A 15,339-nucleotide genomic window follows, 5' to 3' on the forward strand; every position below is an offset into this window, starting at 1 on the left:
GTGGGTTTGGCTCTTTGTAGGGTTGAGTTTCTGTGAGAATTGTAACAAAAGGTGGGTTTGGCCTTTTGGAGAGATCGATTGGAGTCAATCGAGGGAGTAGTAGAGATAAGACTTTTTGATTATTGAGTTGTAATCACAAAATCTTATAGTTGAATTAATAAAACGAGGTTTTTCCTTCCTTGAGTGAGGAAGGTTTTTAATTCAATAAGTGTTTGTGTCTTTACTCTGTCTTTACTTAAAAGCAACTTACACGAACCTGGTTCGTGTTCTGGGGTAAGGTTTCTTCACTAGTTTTAACTGTCAAATGTCCTTACAATCAAAGATATTGCATATTTTTCACTTATCATATGTATACTATCATTAGGCCATGAGGATATCAAGTCTCTCACTCTCATAAATATATTTAAGACATATCAAAATATATAATAGGTGACCATTAAGTCAATCAAAATATAGAATTTCAAGATCACAAGGGAATTTATTTGGGTTGTAATTAATGTAGACTAAATGATATGTATAAAGTATTTGATTGAAAATAGTTACTGCTCTTCCCTATACACATTAAGATATTGAAAAGATTAATCGAGTTCTTCCTTCTCAACTCACCCTACTTTCGACTTTTTATGATACTTTTCTCTTTTTAATCTTTTTTGAGATATATTTTTCCTTCATTATTCAATTGGTTCAAGGTTTCTTTTCACTTTTAATTCTTTTACTTTCCCAAACTTCTCTACTTTTTATTGTTAAGTCCTATAAAATATTTTTCTTTTTATTCTTATCCTTTATTTTCAGTTTTTTCACCAAGTATAGATATTTTTATACCTTGGACACTAATTTTGTTCTCCTCTAAATCACATTACCTACTTCTCTAAGTTTATTCACCTCTTTATTTCTCATCTCCTTATTTTTCTAAATCTTTCAACATAAAGTGTATTAAGAACTTTTGAATCAAAATCTGAGGTTAAATAACAAAAAGAAATTAGGATACATAATATGGTTGTCAAAGAAATAAGTTAATAGGCTTAAAAAGGCTTAACTGGAAAAAAAAAATGTGTTGGTAGATATCACAATAGTAAAAGAATTAATTTTAAATAAGAAATGTCTCTAATCACATTAAGCGAGTATAATTTTTTTTTAAATTTATCACACACAAGACAAGACCTAGATATCTTAATATGAACGAATGCACAAATTCTCACCACACATGACACATTAACAATTTCGAATTTTGATTTTTACAACTTATAACCCATTCGGTGTTATTTATTGTTAAGTTGAGTTTATATATATATATATATATATATATATATATATAAAGTCCTATTATTCTAGATAGTATCATTATAATAATAATATCTTTTAGCGACTAAATATACACGTGCTAAAATTTTTACTGACACTAGTTAATTTATATTGAATCCAATGTTGATAAAGGCTTTAGGGGTATATTCAAAGAATGCTAATTATCTCTAAAAGTATATAATTAGCTGTAATTAAGCTATTGCGTTGTTTAAAGACAGTTAAAAATAATTTTCGATGTAGTATATATGAGTCTATACTCAAGTACTTCTATCTTTTATGCCTTTTTAAGAGAATAAACTCTCATGAAGTCTAGCAACATATATCATTTATTTAGAGCATGTTACTACTATTGATGGTGTTGACCCAAATTTGGACCTCCATCATATAGATTAATCATCGAGTTTCTTCAATTTCAAACAATTTAAAATAATTAGTTATAGAAAAGGCATGATACATAAATGTGCCTTTTAACTTGGTTTCAAATCATATTTATGCCCTTCAATTTTGTATTTGCACAAATAGACACTTAAACTTCTATTAAATTGAAGAAATAGACACACATGTCTTACATTTCATCCTACATGTCATTTTTTGTCCTACGTGGTGTCCTACGTGTATTGTGTCATGTAGGACTCATGTGTTTATTTATTTAAAAGTTGGATAGTTAAAGTGCCTGTTTGTGCATTATGAAAGTTGGAGGTCAAAGTTAAAATTTGAAACCAAGGTTAGAATCCAATATATGTATTATGCCTATAGAAAATTTCAAAAAAAAACTAAAAAATAATAGTTTGCAGGTTATTGTAAGTAGTTTGTCATTTTTATAATTTTTAAATAATTCTGTGTTTTAAATAATTATATATATAATTAATATATTTTAGAAATTTCAAAAATCATCTAAAAAAGATTTTAATTTTACTTAAATGTTTTGTCAATTAGTTTTGGTTTAAGTATTAGTTTATATATTTAAATTAAAATTAAAAAGCTCGTTAATTATTTAATATTAATTCGTTTTATTTAATCTTTAGTTGCCTTCAAATATATCCATCTCTTGTTGGATCAATTTTCAAGAGAAAATTTGGGCCGGAAGTCATAAACCCATCAGCCCAAAACCCATCTTATAGAGACATACAACACACGCATACGTATACAACTACGCGCACAAACAGCAATACTACCCCTTCTTCTTCTTCTTCTTCTTGACCGAGCGATTTACATTTGGGGCGTTAGAGTTCAAACAAAATTTCGGGGATCATCTGTTCGAAATCCAAGTTTCCGTCGGAATCTTTCGAGATTGGTGGCGGAAGCTTCATAGTTAAGCTGTAATTCCAGTTCGCTGCCCCCGAAAAGGTAACTTCATGTTGACCTTAACTCGTTTTAGCTCGCATTTTGTTTGTAATCAGAAGTTTACTGTTGACTCTTGTTTTTCCTCGCTCGAATACTTCTTTTCTTCTATGCTTTACTATTGACGCTTGGTCGTTTTGGTTCGAGTTGATTTATTTTAGTTGTTGAGGCATAGAACATGTCTCTTTGTGTGATTTATGCCTAGAATGCCTTTGATTAATAGTTTGGTTTTTCCCTTTGATTATAATCTCCAAAGTTTGTTTCCTTCTCGTTCTTTGTCCTCGTTCAGTTCATATTTGTTAGGATGGCTGGAATGATGTCTTTTGTTGTTTCTTTCGATTCCTATGTCTACACGTTCTCTGCATTTCGAGTGTAATGATTAGTAGTTTTAAGTCTTCTTTGTGGGTTATTGAAAGTTTTAACTTGATTGAGATTGTTATTTCATTTGTTGAGCATCTTTAAAGCTTTCGAATGGATTAATGGGTCTGCTGGTCTTAGTTTTATGAATGTTACTTTGGCATTTCCTTTTTCTGTTATTTAGTTCCTTAGAGTTTTCGAAAATGTAGTTGGTTCTTCCTTGAAGCCTCTTTTCGGTTTTCAGCATATCCATATTTGTTATTGTTGTTTTTCTTTTCCAAAATAGAGGCAGAATCTTAACTAACTAATATGAAGGCTGTTTGTCGTTTTATTAATTGTTTTGTTGATGTAGTAACTGTTTCTCCGTTTCTGAATCCCATGACTGTGCTACTGCCTAGCTTACCCGTTTTAATCGAGTTTATGCGTCCATTTTGCTTAAATTTTAGTTGAAAATGTTTACTATTTGTCGTTGAGTTTCTTTTTCTTTAGTGTGAGATTTTGTCACTCTTCAGATTTCAGCTTGCTCCCGTTCTTGTTTTCTTTCAAAGTTGATGCCTCTTTTCCTTTTCAGCATGTTGTCTTGTTTGGGTTCGAGTTTCAAATGTCGTCTTTCTTCAAACTCTAAGTAAGTTGTTTTGATCAAAAGATAATGATGTTGCTTTACTATTAAATCTTATTTTCTCTACTACTGGCTGTTGATATTCCTTGGTGTTCCATAAGTTTTAAAAGTCTTAAGGTTGTCTGTTGTGGTTTGGCTTAAGATATATTTGTCCTATTTAATTTTATAACCGGCTACCTCCAAAAAGGGGTAGTTACAGATTTCCTATCAAATCTATAATCTGGTCTATATCATCTATACAAAGCTGTTTACACCAAAAAAGTAGAGATACTATACAATTCCATTTAACTTTGTGGATGGAATTGGATCTACAAACATTTTATATTTCTTTCTTTCCAGACTGACCACTACACACATGATGGTATTAGCTTCGACCATCTCTTCTGACTCTTACAGCCTCCCCTCCTAATCCAGCTGCTCAATAGAGCTGATGTATGTTTTGGCACTGTCCAGGTCATGCTTGTGATGTTGAGAAACAAGTTCCACATGTGAGCAGTAAACTTACAATGCAGGAAGAGATGGTTCTCTGTTATTAGTAGGCCTATTAGATTTGCCTTATGAGTGATATCTTTCATGATAAAATATTGAGATTTTCTTGTTCTTTAGGAAGTCATATGCTTGGCAGTAACTAATTTTCTTATTGTTTGCGTCACTTAATGTAATTAATTTCTCCCTTTGTACAGTAAAGATATTATCTAAAGAGTTGATTTAGTTGGGTATTTTGTGATTAAATGGCTTAAGCTTTCATGTCTCGTTCCTTTATGCCATCACTGTTCTCCCCCCTCCCATTTCCCTTTGGTTAATTAATTCTTGTTCCCATAAACAAATACCTTTTAATGTTCATTGAGTTAATTGTGAGTAATGTTCAATTTTATGCAAGCTTGCCTCTTTGATTTTGATACGTTAGATAAATATTTGCCTTATTCTTAGCATGCTCATGAGCATTTATTTATTTTTCTAATGCCTTGCTTTATTTATTTATTTACACCCTATGTGAAATTTCAGCTCCGTGATTGCTCTCTATCCTCCATTTTGTAGAGAGTTGAACAGTAACTACTATTCACTTCTCTATTTCACTTTTTGATTATTTTAGTATTATTTCTATTATATCATTAATTAAGTCTTTATTATTTGTAATTAAATTTTAATATAATATAACATCTAAAACTATATAATTGACAAATTACTTCTTTCACCCAAATTAATAATTTTTCTATTTTATCTTTTGGCTTTTTAAATATGTAATTTGAAAGTATTTGAATATTATTTATATTATATAAGTCTATTAATTAAATCTCTAATATATATAATGAACATGAAAATAATTGATGCAATAGTTCAAAATCGAATAGAGTAAGTAATTAATACACGAAATAATTGGATACAATATAAGGACAACATTGCATTGATAGAGCATTTATGGGAGCAACATAATAGTTTAAAAGTTAAGTATTTATGTAAAAGATTAAAATAAATTTTACAATGGTGCAGTATTTATTATGTAATTGTCTTAATTAATAATATCACTTTTATTCGAATTGTTCATTCATATATATTTAGAATAAAATATAATTTTATATTAAATGAGAAATTTGAAAAAATAGAATTTTATGTTACATAATAGAGAATTAGATTGAAGTTGAATGTTGAGATAAAAATTAAGAATAGGTCTGACTTCACGATACCGGTGATCATTGAAGAAGTAAAGTTATTGGAGAGAATGAGAACGTCGATATTACCTTTTTCTGTGCAGCAGAAGAGAAGAGAAGAGAAGGGTGAATTGAAGATAATGGAAAGTAAAGGAGGAGGAACTGAAGCACATAAATATATATGGGAAGGAGCAATCCCTCTGCAGATTCATCTTCATGAATCCGAAATCACTACTCTCCCTGCTCCTCCCCCTGCTATGGTACTCCTTTTTCCAATCTTGACAATGCTTTAATTGCTTTATTATTACCACTTATTCATCGATTTCATTTTGATGAATCGCATGTGTTTTTAATTTTTTAATTTTGAATCAATTCTTTGATTTCCTGAATATCCAATGGTAAAATTCTTTGCTTTAGTGGTGATAAAACACTATTCTATGGATCATAATTTTGGCTAACTGGAGAAACCCTGATGATTCATTAGGAAGGGGATAGAATGTTTCAATGTGAATTGATTGCCAAAGATTGGTTTGAAATCCAACTCGGATTGATAAGGGGGAACCGCTGTTGAACTATTGGGAAAGGGAAATAAATGATGGTTTGGTCATAAATTGCCAGCACCCACCTCTGACCTATTTATTAGGGGTTGAAGTTGCACGGTTAATTGCTGTTGATAGTTTAGAAACTGAAACAAAGTTTGAAAAGTGGGTTGTGGCAATGTAGAATAATGTTGATGGTTTTTTGATGTGAGGTCTCGAGATTATGGTTTACATTAGTATTTGCGCTAATAAGGAAACCTAGTTTCAAGGAAGAAACTGGATTTACTTTTTGCTACACATGATATACATGTCTAATATGTTTATCATAGGCACATTCTAAAGGTGTGAAGAAATGCTAATTAAGAGCACTTTCTCAGTATTCCTACATCTTTTACGTCCTTGTTGCGTGCTTCAGTCGGTGTTATAGAAAAGTTGACACCAAAGAAAATTGTTATGGGAAAGGAAGTTCCATTCGGTTAGATGGAAGATTGTGACATATCCTATGTGTTAGGGAGGGTTTGGAGTTAATGATTTAAGGGCCTTCAATAAGGCATTATTTGGTATGCTATGGAGATTCGGGGCGGAGGAACAAGCTTTTTTTGGAGAGGGTGGTAAGTATTATTCTAGGTTACGAGTCGGGAAGACAGTTAGTTGTTGGGGCATGGTGAGGACAACACTTTAGAAGAGAACTTCATAGAATTTATAGATATCATGTCATAAGGATTTTTGACGATCCACAAAATTCGGATAATACAGGGTGGTAAGATATTTTTGGGCTTGAGGTTAATGAGAAATTTTCATGATTGGGAGGTGATTGAGTTCCAAAAATTGTTAGATTTGCTTCAAAAACAAAGCATGACATTTTATTGCCATAGTGCATGGAGGTGGGATTTGGGGAATTGCAAGTTTTTTCTATCAAGTTTGTTTATGAAAAGCTATTGATTCGGGAGGAGGCTGTCTACCCTTATATTCCCAGTTTATGCGACCTTTTTTTAGTTAGTTTCACAAAGAGTGACACCTTATTTTTGGTTACAATTTAATTTTAAACTTTCCATTTTACCTTAAGATAGATAATTTACAGCCACACAAGAATCTATGACTTGTTTTATGTTAGAATAGAAATAGGTTTATATAATCCTATTAGAATAGGAATAGGTTTATATAATCCTATTATTAGAACAGGAATATGTTTATACAATCCTATTAGAATAGGAATATTAAATAATATCCTATTTGGTAAAGAATTGTACTCTAGGATCTATAAATAGGGTCTCTTGTAATAATGTAGACACAACAACAATTCAATAATATTATTTTTCAATATTTCTCACATGGTATCAGAGCCTCTACGATCTTAGTAAACAATCAAAGAGCTTCCGCTGTCGGCGGGCGGCTATTACTCATATATGCCGCCTGTCCGGCCAATGATTATGTTAACAAAAGTTGGGTCACCGTGTATCTTTCTAGTGACTATTTTTCCATATCTAATTTTTGTAGCACCGCTTCATTATTTCGGTGACTGCTTTCTTATATCTATTTTGTGTAGCACCGTGCCATCATACCGGTGACTACTTTTTCATATTTAATTTGTGTAGCACCGTGCCAACATTCCATTGACTACTTTTTCATATTATATTTGTGTAGCACCATGTCATTATTCTGGTGACTACCTGTTTTTGCATATCTTATTTGCGTAGCACCGTGCATATCTCCGGACTACTTTTCATATTTAATATGCGTAGTACCGTGTTTTTTTTTTCCGAACTACTTTTTCATATCTGAGTTGCATAGCACCGTGTGTCTTTTCGATGACTCCTCAGATTTGATTTGCGTAGTTCCATTCGTCTTTCGGTGACTCCTCAAATCTGATTTGCATAGGGTTATGCCATCATTCCAACCCTACCCATATTATTTCCCTTTTTCGATGGGGTTGTTCCATCAAATTCGAACTATCCTGTATAATTTCTATTTACTAATTGGGTTGTGACATCATTCCGACCATGCCTATATAGTTTTATTCCTTAGATTGTGACCACTTTTAGCCATCAAATCTAATACTCCGACATATGAGCATATTCCAACCAGTTTTTCAGTGACTTGTTTAACATCAACTCATCTATTGATTCCAACATGATCCATATACTTTGTACTAGGTTTTGAGCACTCTGTTGCTCAGAGGGAGTGTAGTAGTCTTGTATCTCGATTATGTGAGTCACTCTATGGTTTGAAACAGTCTTTTCGGTCTTGTCTTTGAAAAACATTAGGATATAAGAGAGGTTTTTCTTTTAGAGGGCTTTCAACTAGAGAGAAGAGAGAAGAAAAATGTTTTTTTTTGCTGCAGTCTTTTTCTCCTACCAGCAACCTTCAGATCGTGCTACCCGATTAACTAATCGTTGGATCGGGCTAAAATTTGGACTGTGTGTTACTGACATCTTGGTGGTTGATTTGAACGGTGGAGATCGGATTCGGAGGTCAGAAAGATCCTGTTTTAGGTCCGAACAACAGCTGGGTTTAGTCTTTGCATGTTTAGTTTGGGAAGTTCAACACTGGAATTTTATCTGTGTTTACTGACATTATGCATCAAATCCAGTATTTGATGAGAAGACAAGCACATTGAGATTGACTTGACCGTCAGTTTTGTGAAGTCGACTGATCAACTTGTGGATATCTCACCAAGACCCTCATCGGTCCTCGTGTTAATTACATTTGTAACAAGCTAGGTACATGAATTGTATGCACTAGCTTGAGGGGGAGTTCTAGAATAGAAACAAGTTTATACAATCCTATTAGAATAGGAATAGGTTTATACAATCCTATTAGAATAGGAATATGTTTATACAATCCTATTAGAATAGGAATAGGAATATTAAATAGTATCCTATTTGGTAAAGGATTGTACTCTAGGATCTATAAATAGGTTCTCTTGTAATAATGTAGACTCAACAACAATTCAATAATATTATTTTTCAATATTTCTCACATTTTAAACCACAAGCTTCAAAAAAAAAAATTCATTCTTAAACTCCGAGCTTAGTCAACACCTTCACATAAATTTGGATGGTGGAAGTACTTCGATTTGGATTCCAAAGTTTCGAGGGAAGTGTGTTTCTTCACTTCATTTGCAGCTAGAAGGGTGACCTTAGCAAACGAGAATGTTAGGAAGTGGAATGTCGTTTATGTCGATTAGTGTTTCATGTGAAAGGAGGCTAGTGAAGATGGTAATCACTCCTTCTATATTGTGTGCTTTTACCTTGAGGTTATGGTGAGACATACTTAATTGGTTCACATATCATGGGTGATGCCAAACACTGTCAAAAAGTCAAGTTCAACTGGAATTGTGGTAAAAGGAGGAAGAGGCATAGAGATGGAATGTTGCTCCGCTAGCACTCATGTGGGTTATTTGGAGAGAAAGAAAATGAGAACTTTTGAGGGGGTACTATTGAATTTTGAGAATGTGAGGCCATAGCCTCTTATCCCTTACTTTCTTTTGGTGTGCTCCCATGAAGCGCCTTTTTGTATAGAAGATGGGTATTTCTTGTAGAAAAACATCTTTATCTATAGTTTTCTATTTTTTGGGTATACTAGTATATATTGCTTTTGTTTTAGCCTAAACATTAATGGAATTTGTTTACTTTATTAAAAAAAGAAGAAATAAAAATGCATTCAGGATATGTTGATATGAGAAATATGCATTCCATATTAAGTGTTTTGAGTTATTTGCTAAAATTGCCAATGGGCTGCGACATTAAAGTAGGAATGTCTCTGCTAAAATCCCAAACCAAAATATAGCTCTTTTTGGAATTGAGTACAATTAGGTTCAAATAGCATTTTGCACTCTTAATTCCACTTTCCAGTAGATCATTCTCGTTAAATTTCTTTCTGGTCAAAAAAGACCAACAATTCCCTAGGAAAAACTGTTTTTCTTTTTTTGTGGTTCCTATCTTTTTCATCATGATTCAAATCTTGGAGACTAAAATCAGCTGTCCTCTGCAACTACTTAGTTTACTGCAGTGTCACGGTTATTGTACCAAACACATGAATAAATGCATAATAACCCGATATCCCCCCCCCCCCTCTCCACCAGACTCTCTCTCTCACTCTCACACACACTCACACACACAAACACACACACACACACCCACCACACACACACACACATAGAGAGATATTTTAGTTTTTATAATCTACAAAAAAACTAATTTATTTTTTATATTTGATGGTGTTCCGTTTTGCAGATTTTAGCTCCTCGAATTGGGTACCTGCCTCTTTTAGCACAAAAAGTAAAGCCTTTCTTCAGTAATTCACTTCCTCCAGGTGTAGATACCATATGGTTTGAGTACAATGGCTTGCCTCTCAAATGGTATGCATGCTCATTAATCGGTATATCTTGGACATGGGTTTATTTCTCAGTGGTTCAATTGTTGAGTCGTTATAGTATATTATATACTGCTCGAAACAATTGTATACACTGATAGATGAATGAGTTCACTCGATGTATTCACGATCTCTTTATTCTAGACTAAATGTCTGCAATGTTTTGATTTTTTTTATTTTTAAGAATCATATTCTCCAGAAATATGCTACAATTCTTTTTTCAGTTTATCTAGTTCTTGTCTTTACAACTTCTTTTTTTTTTAGAAGGTAACATTTGTATGTATCGACTAAAACCCGTACGTGTATTGTACTGGAACCATAATTACAGCATATCCAAAAAACATGGTATCTGAATCTAAAATCTAACAAGACCGAAGAATCTCAATAATTGATTTAGTATCCTCTAGTTCCATCTGTTTGCACCAGAAATTAAAAAGTCTGACAGTTCAATTTGATCTTCTGAAGATCACAACTTTTTCTCTCAAAACACTAGCATTTCTCTCTCCAGATAGTCCACCAAATACAGGCTCTGGGACAATCCTCCATCGGTCTCTGAATGAAGCTCCCACACCTACCTCTTCCCAACTGTAGAGAAGGTGGGTGATTCTGTTAGGCATTATCCAAACAATACTCCTGAGGCTGATAAAATCCTCCAAAGTTGGGTTGTTACTGACCATCTCAACCTCTTCTCCATACAAATAGCATCTGGAGCACATAAAGAACTTCCTCTTCTTGAGACTTTCTTGTGTCAGGACTACTTCTCTTGCCAGTAATCAAGTAAAACATGCCACCTTGAAGGGGATTTTTGTATTCCAGATCTGTTTTCATGGCCATTGTGGTGGCTGTTGTCCACCTTGGTAAAAAATTTGTATGCTGAGTTCACCTTAATCATGCCTTTGCTATCTTTGTTCCACCATAGTCTATCAACCTCATGCTTTGCCCCTTTGTACTCTTCCAAGCTCTGAAAAATTCTGACGGTTACAATCTCCTAGTTATTAAAATTCCTTCTTGCTGGATGTTCTGCCCTTGTTGTGTCCAACTGTCAGCCAAACGCATTTGTTGATATACTGCCATAATATACATTTCAGGTAAAAGGTTCTTTAAACTAGCATGTCCCAGCCATTTGTCCTCCCAAAAGGTCTTACTTTCATTGCCTACTCTCACAGTTGTTATTTTTCAAAAAAGGCCAAAAAGTTCTGAGACCTCCCTAGACTTGCACCATAGGGGGTAGATACCTCCTTTGTCATCCATGTGTTCTCCTCTCCCTGTTTAGCTTTAATTGCTTTGCCCCTGTATGCTTGAGGCTGTTGTGAGTATTTCCATAACCACTTCAGTCTAAGTGCCTTGCTTTGCATTTTCAGATTTCTTACTCCTAAAACCCCCTTGCTTCTTTCCCCAGAGAACCTTGTTCAATTTGACCAAGTGCTGAACAGTAGTCATTTTCCTTAATCCCTTCCCAAAGATAATCTCTCCTAATCTTGTGTAATCTTTGTATCACTCCATCAGGAATGGGAAAGATTGACATCATGTAGGTTGGAACTTGGAAGAGCACCCAAAACAGAGTTGATGAGAGTGACTCTGCCACCTATGGAGATGTATTGAGATTTTCATCTTATTAACTTCTCACACTTTTCAATCAATGAGTTCCAAATGCTCATGCCCTTTGACTTGGCACCTAGAGGCATACCCAAGTACATAGTAGGCAGGGAGTTGTCTTTACAGCTTTCGTCGTCACATATCACATCATCCAGTTATCTTTTTCTTTTTTTGTCCCTATGCATGCAAAGCAGTCTCGTCATACATTCTCTTTATATGTTGATGTCCGTTGATGGTAGCCAACTATGTCAATTAGAACACTAGCTGGCATCCGCAGCTCAAATGTTATAGCAGTTGATCATCATGAATTGACTTATTCATTCTGGAACATCTTCTTTGAAGAGGATGATACCACGTTGGAAGTCTTTCTTAGCTTTTCTTTGTTTTCCTCATTTAAGAGTGTTTGGCTGTCCCCATATTTGTTTTGGAATGCGATTAATATTTTCTTTTGTTGGATATTTGTGTTCTTTCAGGTATATACCTACTGGGGTACTCTTTGATCTTCTTTGTGCAGAACCTGAACGGCCTTGGAATCTGACGGTATGTCAACATATTTTGCTTTAAGCTAATAAGCTATGTGAAACTTTTAGCTGAAAGTAACACCGTATTTGTTGGAGTTTTCTGAGGAAGGGTAGTAGAAACTAGAAAGTGGCAACATAACTTGATTCTATAGAATTTTTCTTTTTGACGACAAGGGAAACCCGCAGCTGCTACCCTTTTGGGTGAGCACAGGGTAAAACCCCGCTCCTATGCAATAGCTCGCAAACCACATTGGAGAGGTAACCCGCACTAGGCAAGCCTGATGCGACGAGCTCGACCCAGAAGGCAAACCCCTTGCTTTCGCTGGCAAGGGGTTTCGAACTTGAGACCTCCAACATGGAAGTCCCAAGCTCAAACCACTGGGCCACCCGAAGGGTAACTTGATTCTATAGAATTTAGCAAGCACAAATAAGAAGTGGAAGTGCAGACATGAAATCCATCACATAATCTTTTTTCTCAAGCCCTCACTCGTCGACTAAATTGAGGGTGCAATTGATACCAATATATGAAGTTTATTTAATGTCTTAATGACTAAGGGGGTGTTTGGATGGGCTCTTTTAAAGTGACTTACAAGCCAAAAGCTTAAAGTTATAAGTTGAGGACACCCAATTGTTGACTTTTTTTGGTACTTTTTCATCCTTTAAAGAAGTGCTTAAAAGCACTTTTTGAGTTACCCAAACACTTTCAAAACTAAAAAACAACTCAAAAGCCAAAAGCCACTAAAAATAGGTTTAATCCAAACACCCCCTAAATCACTAATCTGCTTTCTTTTTCTTCACCTTTCTGTTTTGAGAAAACGGGGGTTAAAATTTGTTTTATCAACGGAAGAAAGCTAAATGTTGTCCCTTAATAGGTAAAGATTGGAAATGTTTGATAATTGTACATTTGTTACTAAGATTGCAAAAATTATTGATATACAGTTTCGAAATGTATAATATTTCAGTTGAATTGATTAATAAACATTCTAACTTAGCACACACGATTTGCAAAATATCTTGAACTACATGTTTGCCAAAAAAATTACAACCATAACTAAATGTAACTTCATAACATTGTTCATATGTTTGATAAAAAATAATCTATAAATTTTGACATCACCAAGTATATATTAAGCTTCTCTATAACCTCATTCAACAAGAAAATCCAACTTTAATGCAGTCATTATAACTTATAAGTCAAGTTTGTAGATAACTCGTTGTTTCTATGAATATGAGGTAGTTTCAAAAAAATTAGAATAATAACACAACTAAGCAAAATGAAGAAAAATAAATACAAGAAACAAAATAGGAGAAATTATATGGAAGCACGTAAAGTGAAAGTTTGGAAATGAGAAATAAAGAAATAAAAGATAACAATGTAAGAACATAATATATTTGAAAAAATGAAAAAGGAATATCAAAATGAAAAAGAATTATAAATAAATATAAATTAAAAGGAAAAGAAATTAAAGTTAAAATAAAAAATGAAGATAATTACTTTGAAATTATACCATGTAATTACCAGCAATTTTCAACCCCTTTTGAAGAGTGTGATTACTACCTCAATTACTCCTAATTACGCCCCGAAGAAGTAATTACTCGGTCAAACTCATACAAACATACCAAAATTGTATAATTAGCACCCAAGGGTGTGGCTTAGTGGTCAATGAAGTGGTTGAGAACCCTGAGGTCTTAGGTTCAAAACTTTGCGGAAACAAAAAACACTAGGTGATTATTTTCCCTGTCCTAGCCTTGGTGGACATAGTAACCTGATACTTGTTGCTGGTGGGAGGTGACAGGTATCCTGTGGAATTAGTCGAGGTCAACACCACCGTCATTAAAAAAGTCTATAATTACACCTATTTGCACTTAATTCCAGTAGACCTATTTACACCCAATTGCATTTAAAAAGTGGGTTTTCAAACTGGCCTTACTGAATCAACCACCTCGTTACTTTGGACTTAACTTTTATGATATTTTAGCATGCTTTAGTTAATGAAACAAGTGATTATATTATCTGGGATGCATCGTAATTTAATGGAAACGCCTTTGTGAAATCTCTCTGCAGGTACATTTTAGAGGATATCCTGGAAATATTTTAACACCCTGTGACAGTGAAGATAGTGTAAAATGGAGCTTTATCAATTCATTTAAAGAGGTGAGGTATAGTTTTTTTTTGTTAGCTTCTGCACTTTTAACCTCTTTCTTTTCTTTTTGATAAGTTAAAGTAAGTTAAGTTACCAGTTCCAAAAAAAAAAGGTTAAAGTAAGTTTCAAAAAAAGTAGATTTCATTAAAAATTTCAGTACCAAGTTGATACTGAGCAAGTAAAGTTGTTCGGATCTTTTCTTGTAATTACAAGAGACATTTTAGCTTGTAAAAGTTTGATCACACCTTATTCTTTTGTGTCCTACTGGTGCTGGATCATTTTGATAGTGGATATATCTAGTTGCAAGTGAGATTTGGTAGGCTATTTCATAATTATATAAATGGGGCTCTACCCATTGTCAAAAGGGTGCTTAAAGCACGCTTAATCCCTGAAGCGAGGCTCATAACGTGTTGAACGCATCGCTTAATGTGTGCTTCAGTGTCATCATCAAGGTTCTAAGGCATGCTTTTCCTTGCCAATGAACCTCTTCCGAAGAAGTGACACCAAACAGTTGATTTTTCACTTTATATTATTTTTTTCAATTTCTTGGTTCATATGTTTGTCATTCATGTTTATGAACTACTAGTATTGGACTTTAACGTATATTTTTGTTGTTATTTTTTCTCCCTTTGCGCCTTTGTCATTAAAGCCCACATTTTATTTACAATTTGCGCTTAAAGCCCAACGGACCTTAGAGATCTTCCGCACTTATTGCTTTTTATAACACTAGCTCTACCCACCGTGTCCCCAGTACTATTTCACCCTTTAAATTTATGCAAAGCTATTTGATTGAATACAAAACTAAAAAAAGAAAAGGCTTTTAAAATTTGTGAGATAAAATAAACCTGAGAAAGTTATGTGACTAAAAATTGTATACCCCCCCCCCCCCCCCCCCCC

At 33.8% G+C, this 15,339-nt stretch overlaps 1 protein-coding gene across 4 annotated transcripts in view; it reads left to right on the forward strand.

The window, feature by feature from the left end:
* The first annotated feature begins 2,443 nt into the window (after window positions 1-2,443).
* Window positions 2,444-15,339, forward strand: part of LOC107010263 (autophagy protein 5) — a 19,213-nt gene continuing 6,317 nt past the window's right edge. The window contains exons 1-6 of one of the 4 annotated variants that reach the window (XM_015209512.2): window positions 2,444-2,649; window positions 3,572-3,625; window positions 5,373-5,528; window positions 10,043-10,167; window positions 12,251-12,317; window positions 14,364-14,453. In XM_015209512.2, coding sequence (XP_015064998.1) covers window positions 5,409-5,528; window positions 10,043-10,167; window positions 12,251-12,317; window positions 14,364-14,453 — 402 coding nt within the window. In that variant the 5' untranslated portion in view covers window positions 2,444-2,649; window positions 3,572-3,625; window positions 5,373-5,408. Of the gene's footprint in view, window positions 2,650-3,571; window positions 3,626-4,624; window positions 4,669-5,372; window positions 5,529-10,042; window positions 10,168-12,250; window positions 12,318-14,363; window positions 14,454-15,339 lie in introns of all 4 variants that reach the window. The other 3 variants (XM_027914888.1, XM_015209509.2, XM_015209511.2) reach the window with 3 other exon arrangements.

This window comes from Solanum pennellii, chromosome 2 (genome assembly GCF_001406875.1).
Source record: "Solanum pennellii chromosome 2, SPENNV200".
NCBI classification, from domain to species: Eukaryota; Viridiplantae; Streptophyta; class Magnoliopsida; order Solanales; family Solanaceae; genus Solanum; species Solanum pennellii.